Source organism: Drosophila arizonae, chromosome X (assembly GCF_054131065.1).
Source record: "Drosophila arizonae isolate 15081-1271.41 chromosome X, UAZ_ARI_1.0, whole genome shotgun sequence".
Lineage (NCBI taxonomy): Eukaryota > Metazoa > Arthropoda > Insecta > Diptera > Drosophilidae > Drosophila > Drosophila arizonae.
The window spans coordinates 13939438-13963356 of NC_142927.1; the positions used below are offsets into that span (position 1 = coordinate 13939438).

Genomic DNA, 23919 nt, shown 5'->3' on the forward strand with positions numbered 1-23919 from the left:
TATTTTTATTATATATCATTACTTAGTAAAATATTTTAACTATCATTAAAAAATCTTTTTTAAATATTAATAAAAATATTTATTAATTATTAAAAATGATTAATGTTGCATGTTGATATATGACCTGATATCTTGCAGGGAAATCAAAATTTGCAATTATTTAATCTAATTTTTGGCTACTAAATGAATTTTTCTTGGTGTATTAGGTGCTTATACTTAATGAGACATTAGTTAATATTACTATCCAACTTATTCAACTTAATATGGAAAATATCGAAATTTGCTCAAGTTTCAGCTTCAAATTGTGAATTTTGCATGAATCCCAGCATCGCCAACTACTAGCAGCTGTGTGTATTTTGTGCGTGTGTGTGTGTGTGCACATGTATGCATGTGTGTGTGCTTGTGTACACGTGTATACCAGTGTCTTTGTGTGTGCTTGTGCTTCAATTAGAATTGCATTTTAATCACTTGTGTCAAACTAATGAAAAGACGCCTTAAATGATTTGCTAGTCCCAGCAGCAAACTCAAATATAACTCATACGCCCCCCAGGCCCATTGGGCATTGGCTTGGTCTGGCTTGGCCACAATTTGAAGCACTTAATATATATACAAATTGTTATTGAATGTCGCAGGCGATTCCTGCTGCAATTTGCATTGAAGCCGGCCAGGAGTCAATGTCAGAGCTGGTGCATAAATTGTTTGCTTGCCGCAACGGGCTAAGTGGTTGTTAATTACAGTTAGCCCAAGGCAGACTCACCTCAATCGTTATGTGATGGCTGCGTGAACGAAAGTTGTCATCGTTGCTGCGCAGATTCTTCGAATCAATTTGCACATTCGTCTGCATTGTGTCGACTGCGTTTCGAGCTGCAAGTAAACAGATCGTTAGTCAAGATGGAGTGAGGCGGAGAGGGGGAGCGGGGGAGAGAGAGGGAGCGGGCCATGTGGTAGCTATAAAAAACTATAATTTTTTATGAGAATCCATGAAATGCCGAACGACATAAGCGAAATATTCGCATGTCGTGCCATCAAGTGCAGCCGAACGTTGATTGGAGCATAGCGCTCAATGGTGCGTGACCTTGATAACTGGGCCGAGCAGCCCGACGAGCCCAAATGCTGTCATAAATATAAGCAGGGGCACAACAGGACGTACAGCGCATATGGAAGCTGGCATTTGCCACCGCAAGGCTCTCAGCCCACTCTGGCTGACTTGGCCTGGCTTGGCTGGCCTTTGCCTTTTAAGCCAACTCCAGCCAAAGTCTAAGTCAGAGTGCCAGAGCAGGCCAACTGGCCAAGTAAATGATGCTTAAGCAACAACAACAACAACAACAACGAAAGGCAAATTAAATTGCGCCAAGCGAGTGTGCCCGACTGTTGCCATACTCTGCAATCGCCCAACTATGAGAAGTGCAGAGAAAGGCAATAATACTTAAAACGGGAGATAGAGAATTGAGAGCCTTAAAATTATTTAAAAATAAATGCAAAAATCCATATCGAATTTATTTATGTTTATTTTGAAATCAATCACAATTTGATCAAGCCAAACTCCAACTGAATTAATATTGCATTTGAATTTATTGTGGCATCAAAAAATATGCCATCGAAAATATAATCGAAAAATTTTAGAGCTCGCACGCATAGAAAGAATTTTGATTAGAAAACGGAATTTGTTATGAAACTGAATTCTTAATTTTCTTTCAATTAGGATTTATATGAAATATATTTCTTTTTCATTTTCGTTGCTTCGGCGCATATACAGCCGCCAGCTTGATACCCTGTAAAAGAAAAAAAAAAAAAAGAAAATGAAATAAGTAAAGCTAGAAATATGAAGATAACGAAATATAAAAGGAAACGCCAAATTATGTGAGAAATTTACTGCTGCTGTCGTGGCATATAAAAAATATTAAGTATGCTTATGTGTGTACCTATGTGTATACAATATGTATGTGTGTGTGTGTGTGTGTGTGCTGCGTGCTGGGTGTAGAAGCTCTAATGAATGTCCTTTGGCACTTTGCGAGCAACTTTTTGCTTATCAAACTGCGCTGCTGATAATATGAAGCAATACAAAGAGACAGGCAAACAGCGAAAAAGCGAAAGAGCGAAAGAGAGAGCGAGTGAGTAAGACACAGAGTGAAATTAACATCCATTAAGTTGTTGTGATTGACAATAATCGCGGCCAGCAACTGCAGCTGGAACTTGCACTCGATTGCGTTTGTTTACATCGCGTGGGAGCTGCAGTCGCAGTCGCAGTCGCAGTCGCAGTCGTAATTTCACTTACGTTTCACTCGCTGCCCCACTGCGCGTCCCTTGGCGGCCGCATGGCAACAAATTTCAAATTTAATTTGCGCCTCTTTATTTATTCAGAAGCAACGTCGAGCTGGGCAAACTGGGGCGCCACAGCTCGCGGCTATGGACATGCCTAACAGGCAGGCGAGCGGGCGGACAGGTGGCCGGACGGACTGCCATTCCGGGCTTGTTCTGCGGCAATTGCATTCTATTGCAAGTGCCGCACGGCATCCGTCATTCCACTTCAGCGGCAAGTGACAGCCGCCAGTAGTGTCCTTTGGCAACTCGCTGGCAGCTCAATTTAACTTCAGTCCCACAGCGCTCTCGAGTGCTCTCGCCATGCTCGCCACTCTCTGCACTCTTCACTCTCTCCTGCTGCACGCCCGGCCAGATCGCCAGCGACTAGAATTCACATCCGGCACGGCTCGTGTCGGTCAGGCTGGCCGCAACTTCGCGTCGAACTGCACATGACAGTCTGATGAGGCTGACGAGACCGACGAGCGCGCAACTGAGATGCAAACGACGGAGTCTGCCCGACTGCGACTATTCCTATCAGCCTTATTAGCTCTCCGAGATATGTGGAATGTGTGCGCGAATATAGGCAACAGTTTTGAATAATCATTTGTCAATCATTGAATTATTATTGTGATTTATTTAATGTTCTAATATTCTATTGGAATTGTAAATAAAGGCAATGCATTTCCATTGCCTATGAATGGAAATTGTTAAACATCAAGAGAGTAAACACTCAAATAAGCATTGAGCGTTTTTCCATGTTTACTCAGAGTCTTTGCTCACACTCTAAGAAAAAACTCAGTGAGCAGCCGATTGCAACGGTTCCTGAACGAGCTCTCTCGTGATCGGCTTTCTGGTCGTTCGCTGACCGTTTGGTTGAGTGAAATGAAGCAGCCTTTTATACATGTATTTGTATGTAGGCGAGAGCTGAGCTCGCTAAACATCATAGCGTACGTGAGTTGAGTGTGTATGTGAGTGTGAACGTGAAGTGCGTTTGCATTGAGTGTCTTTGCTTTATTATTGAGCGAGCGCCAATCGTATCTCTCTCTAAACGATGTTCGTTTAACGAGCATCACACGAATAGTTCGACTCAAGGCGCTCAACAGAAAAACGAAAAGAAACGAAGACTCTTGCTCAGAGTGTGAGCGGGTGAGCATGATTCCTATTGGTTGATCTAGCGAACAGAGTTGAATAATGAAACGGTTCTTTAAGGTAGCAAATTTTTTTCTATACTTCGTTGATCGAATAAAATTCATATGCATATACATACGTTACATGCATACGAATTTGAGGATTTATTTTATTTATATTATTTAATTAGGCTTAGCAAGCAGCAAAGGGCACTATCAAATCCCTTTCGAATAATACCCCATTAGCCTTACTCTCTCTCTCTCTCTCTCTCTCTCTCCCTCTCTCTCTTACTTTCAGACTTTGTTCGCTAAGCAGTAGTTGTTGGTTCATCTCTTCGCCTTTTAGAACCTTTGCTCTGTAGTTTAATTCTTCTGAGCATTACATATACTTCTAATCTATGAATATAAATCAATTGCAAACAACTAAACGAAACCAAATCTATTATCATTAACTGTTTCTGAGAGTCACCTGAACAGACTAAGGCTAATTGAGCTCTTGGCTCATTTCCCCTTAAAATATCACAATATAAACAAAAGCTTCTTTTGTACAAAAATATATTAAATTTTCAGAAATATCAGAGAATTTAAGTACATATATGACATTGAAGTGCCTTTCATATGCATATTACCATGTACAACATATATTTTCAGTACACCAACTGAACGCCGTGGTGGGGCATGCACCACGGACGCTTTCCGGCCGTTTTGTCAATCAATGGACAATTGTTTGCCCCATTGCCAAACAGACAAAGAGAAAAGGACAGAGATTGGAACAGAAGAGAAGAGAGGGGGTAGAAAATGAGAGAACCATAACCGATTGCATTTTTGAGCGTGCCCTGCGGCCAGTTAGCTCTCTGTGGCTGCGTTTGCATAAGTAATTAGTTCATTTGAATGAATGAATGCAGCACCGCTGACCCGCCAACCCGCCACCCGCCACACTGCCTACTTTTGAGTCACTTTATAGGGTATATAGATTGTCACTCTTTCTCTTTGCTGATGCCACGTGCAAATTTCTACGGTTTTCGTTTGTGTTGTGCTGTTTTTTTCCCTTTCCTTTTCCTTGAGCCTCAAGTTCTGTTAACAATATATCCCAATGGATATGCGGTGGGCGTGGCACTCTAGTAGACTAAAGTCGTCGGTCTGCGGCTTTGCCTTTGATTTGCCAGCGAGTCGCAAACCGAGCAAGAAACCCCAAGCTTCTTCCCAATTCCCGTTGTCATTCAAGCCAAGTGTCTATTATTCTCAGGATTTGCATATAGATGTGTGTGTGTGCGTGGGCGTGGGCGTGTGTGTGTGTAGGTGTCGAGAATGCATAGGGGCTCATGTTGGGAATTGTAGATGAACAACAATTGCCAAACAGTCACCGAGCAGGCAACAAGAGATTCCGAATAATCATTTAAAATGTTTTCATTGCCCTCGCTGCGTCTCTTTTATTCTCGCATTACAACAAATAAAAACATTTATTCATCAATATCTCGTATTTTGCATTAAGTGAAACTAGCTTTCAGCTCACACTCTCCCTCCCCCTCTTCCCTCTTTCGAGTGGCTTATAAGCAGCCCGCTAAGCTGTTGGCCTCTGTGTGGAGACAATTCTATTCCGGTGTGAATACCGAGGCTCGGGAGGTGCTCATAAGCAGATTCCCTAAATGTTTTCCAATCAGACGTGATTGGGAATGGAAATGAGCGAATGCCTTTGCTGATTGATAGTGCTCTCAGCTTCTGTTGGTGATTGCCACTTATTCCCCCCCTCTTTCACTCTCTCTCTTTCATTTTCGTCTTTGCTTTCTTTTCTCAATTTCTGCATATATTGCTTTTTCCCTCTCACGCACTCTGCATCTTTCTAGCTCTCTCAATCTATCATGCATCACCTTTCTCATTTTCTATTCTTGTTTCTTTCTCTCAACCTGTCTTTCGTTCTTCTTATTTCCAACCTTTATCTATCTCGCCCTTTCTCCACACTTTTTTCTGCCTTTCTTTCTCAAACCATCAGTCTCGCATTCACTCTCTATCTCTTTCTCCCTCTCGATCTGCCCTTATCTATTTCTCAAACTCTCACAATTTCATCATCTCTCTTTGTCTATCATTCTTTCTAGTTCCCTGTCGCCTTTTGTGTTTCTCCAGGTCTATATCTATCGTTTTTACTCTGAATGTCTCTACCTCTAACCTCTCTCTATGTCTCTCTCACTCTCATTCTATCTCACTCTCTCTCATCAATGCACTGCCTTTGTCTCAGGCTCTTTCTCTTGATATTCTTCCCTCTCTATATTTATCCAACTTTCTGTATCTATCTCTTCCTATTTCTTTCTTCCTCTCTCACTTTCTCCATCACGTCTCTGCCTCTCGCTCTCTCATAATCATAATAAATTCGCCAAGTTATGAGCATAATTTGAATGCATTTATTATTCAGCTCGACTGCAGTAGGTTAGGGCATCATCCAGCCGGGTCACAACCTCCAGCTGAAAACATTCGTCATTTCCCCACAGAGTCTGAAGTCAGATTTTGACAGAGAGCGCGGCAGGAGTCGGCGTTGGCATGTGTCAATGCTGTGAACCACATTAACACCACCAAACGCAATGGGTTCTCCTGCTGCCTATTTTGTGACTGATTTGGTTTCACTCTGCGCCGCTGCCCTATGACAGACGTTCGCCTAGTGTTTTCTCTCGCTTTCATTGTCTACCAAACAGCGACAAATACAAAATATCTGGAATAAGGCTGCTGCTCCTGCTGCTCCTGCTGCTGCTGCTGTTGCTCCTGCTGCTCCTGCTGCTGCTGCTCCTGCTGCTGTTGCTGTTACTGCTCTTGCTCTTGCTTATAAGCAGACATATCACAGCTGTCATGCCCAACGCCCACACACACACACACACAGACACAAAGAGCAGAGAGAGAGAGAGAGTGTGAGGAGACGAGACTGAGGGACAGAGTTATCATTGTCAGCGAGAAATGACTTTGTATTTCATTATTTATATTTATTTGTTATTATTGTTGCTGTTGTTGTTGCTGTTGCTGTTGCTGTTGCTATAATAAAGAAGCGCTGCAGCGCAACGGAAATCTTAGCATACTTAAGTGGGCGCCAGCCAAGGCTATGCGCTTAGGCAGCTGTGCTAGTGTCGGGGCAGCGGGACGGGGAGCAATCGAGCAGCAATGTGCATCATGTGCAACATCGGCTGCCGCTGCTGCCACTGCTGCTGTTGCTGCTGCAAACGCTGAGACAAACGAAACGCTGCCAAGTTTTGCTGCGCTGCGCTCGACTAGCTGGCAACTTGGCATAGACAATGCCATTTGTGCTCAAGTGTTGTCACAACAACAACTGCAGCAACAACAACAACAACTGCAACGCGCTGTATTTCCGGCTTGGCAGCCACAACGCGCGATAGCACAAATAAATGAAATGAAATAAATACGAGTTAAAGCGCAGAAGGGAAAGCAAATCCTAGCTGGAAGGGGGCGCCAACGGCATGTCCTGCAGGATACAACACGATTCATGCAACTTGCAGCAAACTCAACTGCTGCTGCTGCTGCTTGACAAATGGAGCGGACTCTTGGAGGTGGCAACAAGATTTACACGAAATCAAGCACCAAAACAAACTGCAGCGCTGTGCTGCAGTTCAATACAGCTCAGCGAAATGTGTTAATCAGCTTCCATCCGTCAGCTCGGGGCGTTGTTGCGAGTTAAGGATAATAAATGGCTATCAAAACCCGAAAAGTTCGACCAACATAGCTGCGCAGCTCAATTCACGAGCTAAAAGCTAAAGCTCATTGAAACATTTTTCTCTACTTTTTTTTTAATACGCTATACACCCCATATAGCATATTCTGGTACTTCATGTAATTGCTCTATTGCAACATTTATTGTAGAATTGCAGATGAGAAGGTGCTGGAGTGCTGAATCTCTTTCATCTCAATCTCTATGTATGTATGTATATGCTAAATTTTCATAATTATAATATCTATAGAAACCCAGATCAGAGACATTTCGAATTGCTTTTCATTTGAATATATAACTGGTTGATACTTGAATATCTGACTGATAGAGCATGTATTAGGAATTTCTTATTTACAGCAGCAGTAGAATGTCTTCGAGTTTAATAATATTATTAATAATTATATAATAAAAGAATTTACTAAATCATGTTAATTTTCTTATATAGCTGCCCTAAAATAAATATGTTTGAATATCTGTCTATTTCATGCAAACTCTTTTGTTTTCCAGTTATCTAGCATTGCAGATGACTAAGTCATTCTAGTATTCCAGATGACGTAAGTCATATTGAAGATAATTTATTTGATCTATACATCATATCTACCTATTTAAGAGTGAAAACTTTTACTATGTAATATACATATACAGCTCGTATATGCGTAAAATACAATCCATATCAAACCCTATCACGAGCTCGACATATACGACATTCACTTTGCCCCTCATTGATATCATCAATTCTCGATTATCCAAAGGGTATTTAAAGTCTGCCATTCTGTGGGCTGTCATTGATTTTGCCGTTGTTTTAGTTGTTTCGCTTTCAATTTGCGTGCGTTGCGAGCAAAGTCAACAATGTGCGAAAAATAATTGAAATCGCAACAGTGGCAGACGCCAACAGGTAAGCGCCAGTTGCCAGTTGCCAGTTACCAGTTGCCATCTCAGCGCCCTTAGCCACGTTTACTTGCCGTAAATATGCGACCCACTTGGGGTATGCACGCGGCATTCGCAGAGGGCAACTCCTACATCACGAGTTATCATGATGTATATAAGTATAAATCAAAGACTCGTAAGTCTTATGCACATAACTGTCATACATTTACGATATACGATTTACGAAGTACGATATACGTAATGTAACATTTGTATCATTGATAACGTATGAAAATATTCAATATATTCGATATACGATATGTGATATATTGTTACGATATATATTATATTCCATATGATCAACAGTGTATGATATATTATACGCATATTATATAATAAACGACACGATAAACGATATATAAGATACAATATATAATACACGATGCGATAGCCGATATGAGAATAGCTGTCATACATTTACGATATACGATATACGTAATGTAACATTTGTATCATTTATAGAAAACTAATATGCATTTTATGCTAAATGAAATTCGACAGACGATATACGCTTGACATACGATATTCGAAATGAATAACCGAATTAACCGAATGATACACGATATAAGATATGCAATGTGCAAAATGTGTATGAAATACAATATACCGTATATGGTATGCGATATTCAAAATTTGTAATACGATATAAAATACGGTAAACATAATATATATGAAATATACGATGTACCACACATGATATACGATATTCGAAATGTATTATACGATATATTGTTACAATACACATACGATATAATACACGATATACGATATTTGAAATATATTATAGAATTTATGCCTCCGTAAATTTACGATATACTGCATATGTTGCATAATAACCGACACGCAATATACGATATACGCTATACGATATAGAGACCGCCCGAAGCACCTGTGTAATTGCCAACTCAAAGCAACTGCCAATGGCAAGACAATATTTTCAGCCCGTTTTACAGCAAGCGGCGCATATGAGAAATGCCAACAGCCTCGCTTTGTTATTGCTTTTGTATTTTCTGTATTTTTTTCTTTTCTGTATTTGCGCCTGTTTTTATTTTTTCTTCAGTTTTTTTTTTTTTTTTTTTTTTTTTGTTGTTCGCCTTTTTTTTTTTTTGGGGGCTACTGCGAAAGAGTTTTCAGCTGCCTTTTCCATTCGTATTTAAACTGTGCCCCCTCCCTACCTTCCCCCCTGCGGCCACGCCCACGGCAGCTACTCATTGCGGTCAGCCTTAATTTGCGCATCTCATTAGCATCGGGCCGGGTCGGCAACCTTTGGGGGTCCAGAATTTTGCATAATATTTGACCCGACAATTGCAGAGCCTTGAATTTTGTATTTTATATTTTGTATTTGGTATTTTTCATCTGGACTCGACGCCCACTCGGATGAAGCTGCATGCCAAACACCGTCTTTAAATATTTTCAAGTTATGTATGTATGTATGTGTGCGAATGTGATTTTCTTTCCGGTATTTGAAAATATGAATTATTAAATGGCATGGCCATGGGGATTACTAAGCCAAGGCTTAGTCGAAATTCATTTGAGGGTATTTTTGATTAGATTAACCTAAGTGACTTAACAATTGGCTTGAGTTTAGTAGCTGCGAGCTGAAAAGTTAATTTTTATTGAAATAAAATAATAAATTAATTACAATTTAAATTTGAAATGTTGTTCAGATCAGCTCCGACTAGAACAGTACTATATCCTACAATATTCTCTTTAATCTTTTAACAATTTAAAGAGTTTAATTTGATATCTTAGCTTTTTCCTATTCGTTTCATTTTTATACTCATTCGCGATAGTGAAATTAGCATATAGGTTTTGCGCAATAGTCATGTGTCTGTCCATCTGTCTGGAGACATGAAATTTGGAACATACTCCTCTCGATAGGGGCGTGGAAACCCCCTAATTGAAGTACCAGAAAATTGAACTTTCTGATATATCAGAATAAGCTATGGCAGATATATCTACGTCTATTTGGGGTATGATAAGTCGGAAATTTGATGTGGCAGCGTTTGGGTCCTGAATGAGTATTCTATAGTCGATAATGCCCGACTGCAAAGTTCTAGCTTTCTTTCTCTCTCTCTCTCTCTCTCTCTCTCTCTCTCTCTCTTACTTTGATTATGCAGAAACAATCTAATCTACTCATGTCAAATAGGATAAGCCCAAGACATAAAATCAAATGTTTTGAATTACTTTAGGCAACTGCTGGGCTGTGGATGGCCTCGTAAAAACCATATTAACACATTCATCTTGCCTTGCATGTATATACATATATATATATATATGTGTGAGTGTGTGTGTGTGTGTTGGGAAAATATCGTAGCGAAACTTTTGCCCACAAAGGTTATTCAAAAATCTGTCGCTCATGAAATTGTTTGACATGCGACACACGCAAGAAGATGATGAAAAAAATGAAACCCCGAAATAAAAACTTTTTTAATGGAACGCGTACGCTTGAGGTGAGCGCTTCGATTAGGCGGGGTGGGGTCATGGTCGGGTAGGGGGGTGTGGTACGTGGTGGGTAAACAAATTGTGATCTGGCGACGACAGAGGCGGAGAGGCATAAGGTCGAGCAGTTACCCAATCCAATTCAGTTGAGTAGGGCAGTGTCTATCCCACTCCCAATCTTACCCTCTCTCTCTCTCTCTCTCTCTTCCACCCTCCCTCTCCTCCCACTCCCTCTCTCTCTCTCTCTCACTCTCTCTCGCTCTCTATGTCTATTGCCCACTCTCTTCATAGAGTCTATGTTAATTTCATTGCAGTTTTCATATTTACAGCATGTGCATGCATGTGTGTGTGTGTGTGGGTGGGTGTGTACATGCGTGTGTGTGTGCGAAAACTTCTGCTCTTGCTGCAGTTGTTTGCATTGCCATTGAAGTAAATATGAACGAGCCCAAAAATTGCACTTGCTACAACACTGAGGCACATTTCATATGCCCAGCTACGCGCACACACACACACACTTACACGCCTACACACTCACACTTACACACCTACACACTCACACCAGCTCATGTCTTTCAAAGCACTCAGCTTGATTCCATTTGGCGGCAGCCAACTGTCGCAATTGTCTCAACTGTTGCACTCTGCCACCAGGCAGCCGCCTCCTGCCCCCAGCCCCCTGCCCCCTGTCGCCTGCCTCGTGTCCCCAAGCCATTTGCCACTTGCCACCGCTGACAGCTCGGCACTGTGCAACATGCTGATTGTTTGGGCCAATCTGCAAAATATGCAAATGCCACTGCCACAATTTCGATTTCGATTTCGATTTCGACTCGACAGCTGCAGCACTCTGGCGCCCAGTTCCTAATTCTGTGGCATTGCACTGGCCACGTGCACGTCCTCGTCCTCATCCTGGTCCACGTCGACGTCATTCCATATGCAGCCACACAATGCATGTTAAGCAATCATTATTTATAGCCCAAATCCGTTGGCAGCCACAAAACTCCGTTCGAAATATGAATAAATAAATCAGATGCTCAAATCAAATATCGAATCATAGATATCGCCATCGATACAAACACTCATTGGAGTCGTATTCCTCTATTGGTATTCCTCTACTGCTTATTGAATACCCTAAAAACATTGGCAATGCTAATCCAAGGTATGTTGGCTTTATCACAATGTACGTAACAGGCAGCAGGAGGCGTGGCATACCCAACCATACATGTCTCATGTCTCAATTAGCACTACGAGCTCAGATAATCTAGCCCTGGCTGTCTGTACGTCCGTGTAAAGGCTGGGATCTTCTAAACCATAACATCTAGGGACTTAAGAGCCTTTTAAATGCATTTGCCTGCATACCAAGCTTCAGCTCTACTTTTTTTCGATACAAAATCTTATTTCCTTATTATCGATAATAATCGATCATTTGAGTTTATTGTTTAAGCATATACCACCAGAATATGCGATTTCAAATGCACTTTCCAAGTTTATATAATATTGATTTCTTTAAAAATTTGGGGTATTTCGAAATTTTATTTTGGATACCTCCAGCTTATAGCATATATTTGTAAAACATTATTTCGAAGTACAGACGGATGAATGTCGTGAATGCGCTCTGAAAAAATCTTGAAAGATGTTTAGAGCATTAGAAAAGTAGAAGAAAAGCTATGCAATATTTATGTTCCCATTGTGTTCCCAGCCAAAGAGCAGCCCCGGTAAGCAGAGCGCTTTCTTATGTGTGTGTGTGTGTGTGTGTGTGTGTAACTGTTTATTTGTCAAACATGTGAAGAACAAAGCGTTGAATGGTTAAAATGCCAACTCTTTGGCTGGGTCAGGCCAGCTTCTAGTCGAGCACTCCCGCCTCGAGTTCTGTTCCCCCTCTTTTCTTTTTTTTTTTTTATTGTTTGTTTCATTTCTGCAGTGGGAGCATTCGATGCTCTTTTAAAATGTACGCAATAATTTATGCCTTAATGGAATTGTTTTGGTAGCATTTGCATAATTGAAGAATCGAAATGGTTGGAACCATCAAAGTTCAACCAGCGAAATTGCCATAATTGGCTCAGCGACAACATTTTCCTTAACTTTATTTTTATTTCTTCTATTTGTCTTTCTCTCTCACTCCAACTCTCTCCCTATCTCTCTCTCTATCTATCTATCTATCTGTCTCTATGCTGTCCCGCTTGCATGCATGAACAATTGAAAGTCACATAAATCTACACACACACACACAAGCATACACACATACACTCTCTTATATATATATATTGTCGAATGCAAAAGTTTATTTAAATATTATGGCGAAACGCACACAAAATGCAAATCCAAAACCGAAAATTTAATTCCGCATGACAATTATTTGACCAAACTGTCTAGGAGTCGAAATGGCAAAATAGACGAGTATATAGTATACATATATATAGTATATATAGAATATATAACTGCATGTGGATCCCAACTCTATCTGCTGCTGGCCCTGGCTAGTAATTTAGTTTAGTTTATGCTGCGTGAAGTCAGGCGTCTGTCTGACAAACGCATTCAAAGCGATTTCCATTTGATCCAAGGAAAAACTTTCCCGAGATGCAGCTCAGCTCAGTTGGTAATAATAGCATCGAGATTGGCCTTAAGGGCAAATCAAATTGGTAACTAGTCGTAGACAAGTTTATTTAAGACTTGCTTTATAACGAACTTCATATGGAGGAAAAGTAATCCATGGATTTCTTTTTGGATCTGGATGCAGTGGTGGATGTCGTCCATTCCAAATAGAATGCCTGAATGAACCTTGAAGGACTTTGGGAGAGATATTTATCGTTCTATATCAGAATAAGTATAAGAATTTTGGGTGGATGTATTTTCAGAGTCTTTTGAAATATTTAACAATGGTAATATGGTAAAGCTTATTCTTCAATATAATTTCTTCAATATCAGCTATTTATGTACTTAAATCACTGTTGATTGATCCATAGACAGATCCACAGCTCGAACGCTATGCAGAGATAACTACAGTCGAGTCTCGATAATTCGTACCCCGTTAAATAGAAAAAAAAAATCTATCCCCTTGAATTAAAATCGTTTTTGATAATTCTCGATAAACTATAGCTTTTAAAGCAAAAAATTAAAATATAAGAATTATTTTTTGAGTAATTGAAATACATTTTTTTTTTATTATTATTTATCAAAATAAAAAAATAAAAAAAAGAGTTATGCTTTGTGTTTATATAATAATTGATCAGTAATAATTATTTTTTATTTTTATCATATAAATTATTTATAATGCTTAAAAATAATTTGTTTACAAAAAATTGCAAATAAAAGTTTATCTTGTTTTTTTTTTTTTTAATTTTCCATAAAAAAATAACACACCCTTTCTTCTTGGGGCTTGATTGATATTCCAAATTCAAATTTAAAATAAAATAAATAAAAAATAAAATACAAGAAATAAAAAATCTCACCAAATATTCTAAAATGCCTCAACTGAATTCATTATTTATTTTTTATTTTTTTGAAATGCCTTAATTTTCACTTTTAATATGCATTCTTTATAAGCTGACTTTATTAACTTAAGTTAAGAAATAAAAAATCTCACCAAATATTCTAAAATGCCTCAACTGAATTCATTATTTATTTTTTATTTTTTTGAAATGCCTTAATTTTCACTTTTAATATGCATTCTTTATAAGCTGACTTTATTAACTTAAGTTAACCTACAGCACATCAAAAACCTTGGCAGGAATTACAGATTGAAGCTTAATTCCAATAATTTGACTATCCTATAAAAGAGTTATCTACAGATTCCTTCAATTTGATGCTCATTGCTGCCTGCTCGAGTCAACTTGATGTGAGCCGTGTGTGATGTGAGCTCTTAGTCAATTTGGCTTAAACAACTGGGCCACTTAAATATTTAACGTATTTAACATAAATAATGCGGCATGCAGCTTAACGTGTATTTCGCATCAAAAGCTCATTAAAATTTCAGCGCTCAATAATGAAAATAAAATGGATCCTGAAGTGTAAGAGATGAGAAAAGGTGTGTGAGTGAGAGAGAGAGAGAGAGAGAGAGTTAGAGTGAAACAGAATGAGATTTGATGTGAGAGACGACAACAACAAAAAGAAAAACAGTCAATATATCGCGCGTAATCAATCATTTGTGCTGCAGCCATGGGAGAGTATATATCGGTGTCTGTGTGTGTGCGTGTGTGTGTGTGTGTGTCGCTGAACATTTTTGACTCATTTGTTAAGCGCGTCAGCTACGCTTACAGCAGCAGAGGCGTGGACATTGTGACTTTTTGACTCTTTTGCTGCTGTTGCCATTGATTAAGGCCAAACAAAATGTTTGTTGCCAATTTTGTTACCATTGCTGCTGTTGTTGTTGCTGTTCTTGCATAACAAATTATACAAACAAACAAACAAACAAAATGCCAACTGAAGTCAATTGTCAATCGGCTGCACATGGAAATCGACGTAACGCCGCGCAAAGATTGTTTAATCGTAATCAATACGCAATAAAATTTAATTTATTGCCAATGGCACTTAACGGACAACAGGATGAGATGGGACGGACAGTCCGGACAGCCGGACGGAAGGACAATCATTTATTTATGGCTTTCTGCAATTATTGCGGATAATTAATTGCACCATGTTCACCCATAAATGGCAGCAATAAACAGCACTTCGGGTCTTAAGCACTAATTGATATATCAGCTTACCATGCCGAAAAGCTAAGAACTCGTACTTGAATTTCAAATTCATTTCTATTCGTTCCGAGTGAAGCATGCGTGCCATCGTTCCCAACAGGCCAAAAGCTTAACCGGAGCACTTGCCCATTGGGTGTATTCCTCAATAGAACTGCGGATGACTGATATACAGTATTAAGTATTTTTTAGTATCTCTTTTATGTCGGTTTGACTATCTGCCCACCAGTCTGTCTATCTGTCTGTCCGTCTTTATTTCCGTGTAGCCGTCTGTGTCTCCAGCTGTTGACCCTTCTGTCCGTCCGTCTACTTTCTCTCTCTCTCTCTCCCTCTCTCGCTCTGTCTGTCTGTACGTCCGGCTATCTCTCAGTGTATCCGTCTGTGTATACAGCTGCCTATCTCTCTGTCTGTCCGTCCATCTGTTAGTCCGGCGGTTCATTCGTCTGTCTGTTTGTCTGTCCGTCTATCTCTATGTCTCTGTGTCTGTCTGTCCACCCGTTTGTCACTCCTTCTGTCTTGCCGTTCTCTGTCCGTTTGTTTATCCACGTTTCCAACCGTCTGTCAACTTACCTCTACCTATCTTTCTGTTTGACTGTTTGTCTGTCTCTCCGTAGGTCCTTCATCGGTCCGCCTATCTCCCTGTCTGTCCATCCGTCAGACTTTTTGCCAGTTTGACTGTTCTTCCCTCTGTTTGTCCATCTCTCTATCCTTCTTTCTCTGTTCGTCCACCTGGCTGTCCGTTTATCTTTCTGTCTGTTCTTCTCGCTCTTCGTGTGACCAACTGTCTGTCCATCCGTCTATCTGACTATCCCTCTCTCTCTCTCGCTCCTTTTTTCTGTCACTCTCTCTCTCTCTCTCTCTCTCTCTCTTTCACCCACTCATATTCTCTCTCTATCTCCCTCTCTGTCTCTCTATGCATCTATCTTTCTCTCTCTTTCTCTACCTCTAAATCTCCAAGTCAGTCAATATTGATCATCGCTTCATCCTTCGATTTCCCTCAAACCAGACAACCACAAAGATATATACATATAACATAACCTGCATAACATAACAACATAACCTAACAATACTTGATTAAAGCTTAACTCTTTTTAAATTGAACGACCTACATAGGTAAAGGTCCCAGATATGCATATGTATCTATAAATATACACCAAAAGTTACTGTTCAGATCTCGATCTCTCGCTTAATGGTCTCCTTAATCTGCACAGCATGTCGGACATCAATTTGTGGCTGTCAGACAGGTCGACAAAAACAAAAACAAAAAAGAAGGAGAAGAAAAAAAGTAAAATAAGCCATGAAATCATTGGACGTGAATTGACAATGTAGACAGCTCATTTGCATATTTGATAGCCGAATGGCATTTGGTTACAATGTTTGCTAAATATTTACGAGCTCTCTCGCTCTCTCTCTTTCGCTCTCTCTCATCCTCTCTCCTCGAACTGCTCTCAATCATGAGGGCTCATAAAACGACCTCAAAATGCATTTATGAAAATGTTCTTTAAGTGGATTTACCTTTCAACGCGTTGTATGCAAATTCCGACAACAACAAAAAATAATAACAGCAATTTTTGTATATGAAATAAAATAAATAAAATGAAATGAATGTTTTATTGAAATAATAAATGGTCTGCAATAAAAATAGTAAATGAAATGAGCAAATGCTAATTAAACTTTGTTAAATGCTTCAATTTCTCTTTTTATGACTCTGAGCTTGAAACCCACATGAAACCCTTCTTTGTGATTCTCATCTGCATAATTTGAGCTTTACCTTCTTCTACATAAACTTGGATTTAAGAGAACTGAAAATTTTGCAAATTCATTTAATATTTGTCTTAATGTCAACTAAGTTCACGTTTCACATTAACTTTCAGATGTCACATCATGAGATTCGTTCCACTTTTGGCCAGAGCCACGACAAGGATAGCAGCAGCCAGGCAAGCCAGTCCGTCCTTGGGCGTAATTATCTACTACGCACACGGACATACATACGGCTATATCGCACACATACACAAAAACCATGAGCCAACAAAACAACAAAGAAAGCGGCTAGAAAAATCTCCACTACAGATTGCCCAAGAATGTAGATATCCTATGAGAAAAGCTATTAATAATTTATTTTTTACAGAAAAAGCTATTTATATGCCCAAGAATATGTAAATAAATGTATGCATTTTAATATATTACAAAAATCTCAAAAAATATATTTAGAAACCTAATTCAATTTTGTGCTGAGCTGAGCTACTTCACATTTAAATTGTTTACAGGGTATACGCAAAAATTCTATGGCGAACGCTTTAGGGACGACGAGCACTTAGTTAGGCTTAGAGTGTTCCATTGTTTCCAGCGTGTGTGTGTGTGTGTGTCTGTGCATGTGTGTGATTGTGTGTGTGTGTGCTTTAATCACTTGGAATTTATGTTAGATGGAAAATCACATTCAGTTCAGAAGCTCAAGTTGTTAAAGCTTTAAGCCGTAGCAACAAGACCAACAGCTCGTTTCGACTTCCCGACTTATATCGCCGGCCATTAGCACCTAAACAGAGCCGAGCCGAGCCAAGTCGAGTCGAGTCGAGTCGAGTCGAGGGAAATGGCAGACAACAATCATAATAGCAGCCACGACAACTAAGACGATGAAAAAGAACAAGAAGAAGAAGAAGAAGGGGAGGAAACAGCAGCAGGCGGAAGTGCGAAACGAAAGAGTGGAAAACTGTTGTTGTTTTTTAATTGGGATGCAACAGCCAACAAACCATCAACACAAAGAGGAACCTGCAAAATGCAACGAGGAGAAAAGAGAATGAAAAAAAAAAAACAAATGCAGCAATACGAAGCCAAAATACCCTTACCAAAGCCAAGAAAGAAAATTCAAGGAGCTTCTTCTGAACTTGAATCGATGGACTCCATTCAGAAAAATGTACCTGGAGTATTAAAGATGTTCTTAGAATCACTTCAGCTAATTCATACTTAACTATATGAATATCTTTAATGCTCTGATGAAGATGAAAGAAGACAAAAATATATCCTTTGAAAAAAGTAGTCAAACTTCTTCTTCTGCAACTTCCATAGGTACTATGTGAGCTTGATGAGTAACAGAATCGATGGACTCTATCAGGAAATGTATATAAGTACCCAAGAGTATTAGAGCTGTTCATAGAGTTTAGTGCAATCGCTTCATGAATATAACACGTAGGAAGGCTCTAGTCGGAAGTGAACGACAGGAAGATGGGTCAAACTTTGTACATACACAAAAGTCATGCTGATTATGAAGACATACATATATATGTATATACTTATCGAACCGCTGTAGAGAAGCAAAGCTGTTATACCCCATATTGTAATTTCCAATGGGTATAAAGAGTGATAGAAGAAACTGATAAATAGATGACAGGGCAGCAGCTGCTAACAACTTGTTGTTAAAAACGTTGAAGAGTATTATAGATGGAGACCACAAGAGTTAAGCATGGGGCTCATATTACGGAGTCAAACAGTCATTAATGCTTAATGCTTAAGTGCCACGGGCAATCGGGCTCTCAAGCCAAGCAATAAACTTAAAAGCAAGCTTTCGCTATTAGCGGTATGCATAAAAAAAGGAGGTTGATTGCAGTTGGTTTCTACGTTCTATGTAGTAAATGTAAAAGAAGTTAAAGATCCGATTAGAAGGCTAAAGATGTGGAGCAACCAAATGTAAACAATTCGAGGGGCTACCGATATGTATAGCCTCTATTTATTTCATAGCTTGCAAATAAGAGTTGATCGTTTTATCACTTACGCTCTGTACGCGGGATCAACCGAAAGAAATCATACTCTCTCGCTCATACTCTCTCTTTCTTTTCGTTTTTGTTTTCATGCTGAGCACCTTGAGTTGAACTCGTCATACGATGCTCATTAAACGAAAGAGACGATTGACGCTCGCACAAAGAAACTCAATAATAGCTCAGAAGCTCAATGCATACTCTCTTTACATACACATACACATTCAACACACTCAATTTGCCGAACACATCATTCGCACACATACCAATCCACACACAAAAGCCTGTTCTTCATTCCACTCAACCAAACGGTCGGGCAAGCAACCAGAGCGAAACAAAGCAACAACAAAACGTTTGCTGCGTCGATCGAGAGAGAGCTCAATAAGGAACCGTTGCAATCGGTTGCTCTCTGAGTGTTTTCACATAGTGTGAGTGGAATACACTTCTTTGCAGAAATGGGCCAAGCCTCTGTCTGCTTGTAACATAAATTTTATTGGAGAAATATACATATACATATATACATATACATATAATATACATACAAGGAATTTTCATATTAAATAGCTTCTAGTTATATAAATATTTTATTGTAGCTAAAACATGCAACTTTCAAGAATTTTCCCAAAGAAAATCCATTTCATTCCGAACTTCTTCCATTTTCTACTTTTACTAGAGCTCACGCTTAAAGCAAACAATTTGCTTATTTGTTTTTATGATTAGACTTTAAAAAACTAAACTTGCTCCATTAATTTAGTAAGTAGATAAACATTGAGCGGTAAGACCAGGAGAGAAAGTAGGAGGAAGACGAAGGAGACGAAGAAGAAGAAGAAGAAGAGGTAAGCAAAAGGACAACCTGAGTTGTTGATAATGATAAACGCAGGAACTAAATTGTGCTGTGCATTGCTGTGGCAACACATCCTGTTGTACTTGACAAACACACATACAAACACATGATACTCTCTCTCTCTCTCCCTCTCTTTCTCACTCACACACACACACCGCTGGCGTTGTCATCATTTGTAGAAAATCCGTTCTGCTGGAGTGCCATAGCCACAACAGCTGCAGCAACAATACGAAGAATATGCGCTTTACACATACACAAGTACATGGTGTACCATTTGAGTGTTTAGTTCTTCTCCTTGCTGTTGTTGTTGTTGTTTGTTGTTGTTTGTTGTTGTTGTTGCTCTGACCATTCAATTTAATACGTTTAAGACTGTGTGCTAAACTTTTGCGCTCTCTAACCCGCTCGCTGCCTGGACATATCCATAGACAGCGAGTGGAGAGCTGAGACGTGCTTTGCATTCGTTAGTTTTGGGCGCCAACTAGTTGCTAGCGGAATTATGGAAGATAAATATATATAAAGAGAGAGAGAAAGAGACTGAGATGGAGGGTGAGCGTGGTTGATAAATAACAAAAGAAGTAAAGGGCGTTCAAGAAGAACAAAAGAAAAACTCATTCATTCGAGAATGGAAGTTAAGTTCAATTGAAGTTAAGTATACGCAGCATTGGACAAGGCCTCAAAATTGAAGGCAACAGCAACAACAACAACAGCAACAGCAGCAGCAACAGCAATATTTAATGACAATTGAAGCGTTGCCAAAGAGATAAACCCACATGACATTTGACAAGGGCTTAAGGCAACGCAGATGGTGCTGCTGCTGCTGCTGTTGCTGCTGTTGCCCATTGCTTTAGTTAATGTATTTTAGGAATGTGGGCGTGGTCACGCTCTAGCTGCTCATATAAGCCAAGATGAATTTTATTGGATACAATTGAGCGGCGCCCAAGTTTATTGGCACATCATTTGTGCGCCATAGATGACCAGAGTATCTCGACTTGGATACGTTTAGCACCACAATGTGCCACACACACGCACACATGCACACTCATGGCTACCGAGCAGAAGAGCTCTTTAGCAATAAAAGCATCAGCAACATTGCGTGCCATAAAGTCGCAATCAAGCCATCAGCAATCCGACAGCGCAGAGGAAACTATCGCAAGCGGAAACGGAAATGCACACACAAACACACCCATACACGCATCCATACGCACCCACACATATATGTGGACATGTTGCAACATTTGGAGCATGATAAACAAGCAAAGCATTCGCCGAGCTAGGCCCAAAACTGAAACGGAAAGCAAATCAAGCCGCCCGAATAAAAAGACACAAGCAACAAACTTAGGCAGGCATGCTCGACTAGCATATACTCTGGTGAGATTCAATATAACATACTATATATGTATATGTAAACATATATGGTATGCAAAATATATATATGTATATATGAGAGACTATTGTCTAACCTGTACACCATTACAACCGATAATTCGATAAACAATTATCGACCCATCGAATTTTTTACTTTATTTTGAGCTCTCATCTTTAGATTACTACACACTTACGTTGCCTGCTCAGACCTCAATTTCAACTTGCATATACCCCAAAAAGTTTTTATCAGTTTCCAGGGTATCATCACATAACGCACAAAGTACAAAAGCAAATGGCAAACCGGATGCGTACGTCAATTGACAACACTTTCATTTTTCTAGGTATGCTCAACCGAGTCGGTTGAGCCATAAATTATAATACAAATACGGGTCAGGTGTGCTCGACTAGCAAATACCCCAGAATCGAAAGCAGCAATAAATGCTGCTAAAATAATGCGAAATCTTTGTTTATATCTAAAGAATAAGAATTTTGTAAATATTAACCTTATTTCTTTTTACATTATTACACTCGAAATCAGTTTATAAAATGTTGGCTAATATTATTAAATATTGACTAATTAGCTCTCAGCATTAGCCAATTAATTAAGGAAGCAACACAAAAGTATTTGAAACTTTTTCTTTGAGAGGGGCGTGGCAGTCGCTGCAATCTGAGAAGTTCTAATTGGCTTTTGGGGCTAAAACAGTTGAAAATTCTGGGCAAACGAAGCTGCGGCCGGGGACATCAACGAAAATAATATTTAGAAAAGAAAAATAAAAATAAAAAGGGGGCAAAAAACAGCAAACAGCGCGAATCTCGAAAGGCTTAGCTAATGACAATTTAAGGATTTTGTGATTTTGTGATTTGGTTATTTACATAAATTTACCCTAAAACGCGGCCGTGAATAGCAAATGCTTTCAGCGCAGTCGACGTGGCTCAGTGGGATGCAAACGTATTTTGAAAGCCATTCGCGCTAAATGTTATGCAAAAACTTCAAATAACATTAAACACTCTAAGCAACAAAAGAGGCATTTTAAGGCAAAAATATATTTAATATATCCTAATTATTATTCTAAACTAAAAATAAATGCAAATATATATTAATATTAAAGTATAGCTGAAAAAATATATACATATAGTCATTTCAAGGTATGAGATATAACAATTTAAGTAAATTAAATTGAATTAATTTTCTCTTAAATATTCAAATTTTTAATTTTATTTTTATTATAAAAAATTTGTCATATTTTTATAAATAATCAAAGACTAATCAAATGTAATTAAAATACAATTTTTTATTTATTTATTATATTTTTATTTATCATATTATATTTATTATTATATTTGTTAAATTTAATTTCTTATACAACTTTTTTTTTGTATTAATTATTTTTAATTTTTATTTGTATATGACTTTTTTATTAATGTTTTTAAATATTTTGAAATGCATTTAGTTAAATTATGCTCTTAGTTAGGAATATTTAAAAGTATAAAAAAAAAGAATAATAAATAATCAAAAGTAAAATTAAAATTAAATTAAGAATACAATAAATAAAAATAAAACAAAATCAAAAATATTAGAAAATAAACAGAAAATTTAAAAAATAAATAAAATGAAAATAAAAATAAAAATGCTTAAATTTTTAAAGAGTAAGCTATGTATATAAAATGCTTTCTATGCACTTTCAGATTTAATATTTATTTAAGCAGCTGATTTGGTATAAGCTTGTTGTATGGTAAAAGAAATTTACCATGTCATATGAATTAATATTACTACTAACACTATAGTGAGTAATCAAGTCGACAGAATTTGATTTGATTAACCAATATAGTATATAATGAGAATATATAGTGTATGTAGTAAATATAGTATATAGGGTAAATATGCAGTATACATATACAATATTTAGGCGTATATACTATATATTTCATATACCTTATACTTTCCTTAAAAATAAGAGCTGCAAAGCCAAATTGAATTGCTACAAAATTGATTTATTTACAAACTACAGTGAAGCAGCTTCAGTTCATGAAGCAAAGAAACTTAAAAAAAAGCACTCACATACACACACACACATGCTTACACCTGAGTTGTTTACTCTATGCGTATGTGTTTATGTAAAGCACGCATAAACGCATAAACCTCAATGCCATGCCCGCAATTTAATACACACACACACACATATATATACACATATAAATACACACACTCACATATACATAAGCCACGCGGATTTTGTATAAGTTAGAAAAACAAAAACAAAAACAAACGGTAACACCTTGGTGACATATGCCAACGCGCACGACAATGACAGGCGACCCCGGGCCAGGGTACTACAGCGCCTACCCGATACCCTAGCCAATACCCGGCGTACCGTAGTGCTGCCTTCCATTTGCCATTTGGCATTTGCCGACACGGGCCCTGATAGCAACACGATGCTGTGCCCCGGCTAGGGCTACGGCTACGGCTGCGGCTATAGCCGAGGCGTACGTTAGTGGGCGTGGCGGGGGCAGGTGGAGTCCGGGTTTGGCGCGCACAAGATAATCAAAGTGTGTTTAAAGCGTAGCGTATAGAGAGACAGAGAGAGAGAGAGTGAGAGAGGGTGGGTGGCGCAGAGAAGAAGCAGAGGGGAAAGAGAGAGAGACAGATAGGAAGAGGAAGAGCAAAATCAAGAGATGGCAAAAAAGAAGCCAAAACCGCAAATGCAAATTAGCTGTGCGAAACGCAGGTCCCTTTTATTAGCTAACCAAATGAACCTGATAAGAGCTTAATACAAAAACT

General features: G+C 38.8%; 1 protein-coding gene across 1 annotated transcript in view; it reads right to left on the minus strand.

Annotated features, from left to right (window-relative positions):
• The window catches only part of LOC108618367 (inactive dipeptidyl peptidase 10), a 173435-nt gene that overhangs the window by 142240 nt on the left and 7276 nt on the right, over positions 1 to 23919 (minus strand). The window contains exon 2 of the mRNA XM_089473106.1: positions 758 to 864. Within this exon, the coding sequence (XP_089329232.1) occupies positions 758 to 844 (87 nt within the window). The 5' untranslated portion in view covers positions 845 to 864. The remainder of the gene's footprint in view (positions 1 to 757; positions 865 to 23919) is intronic.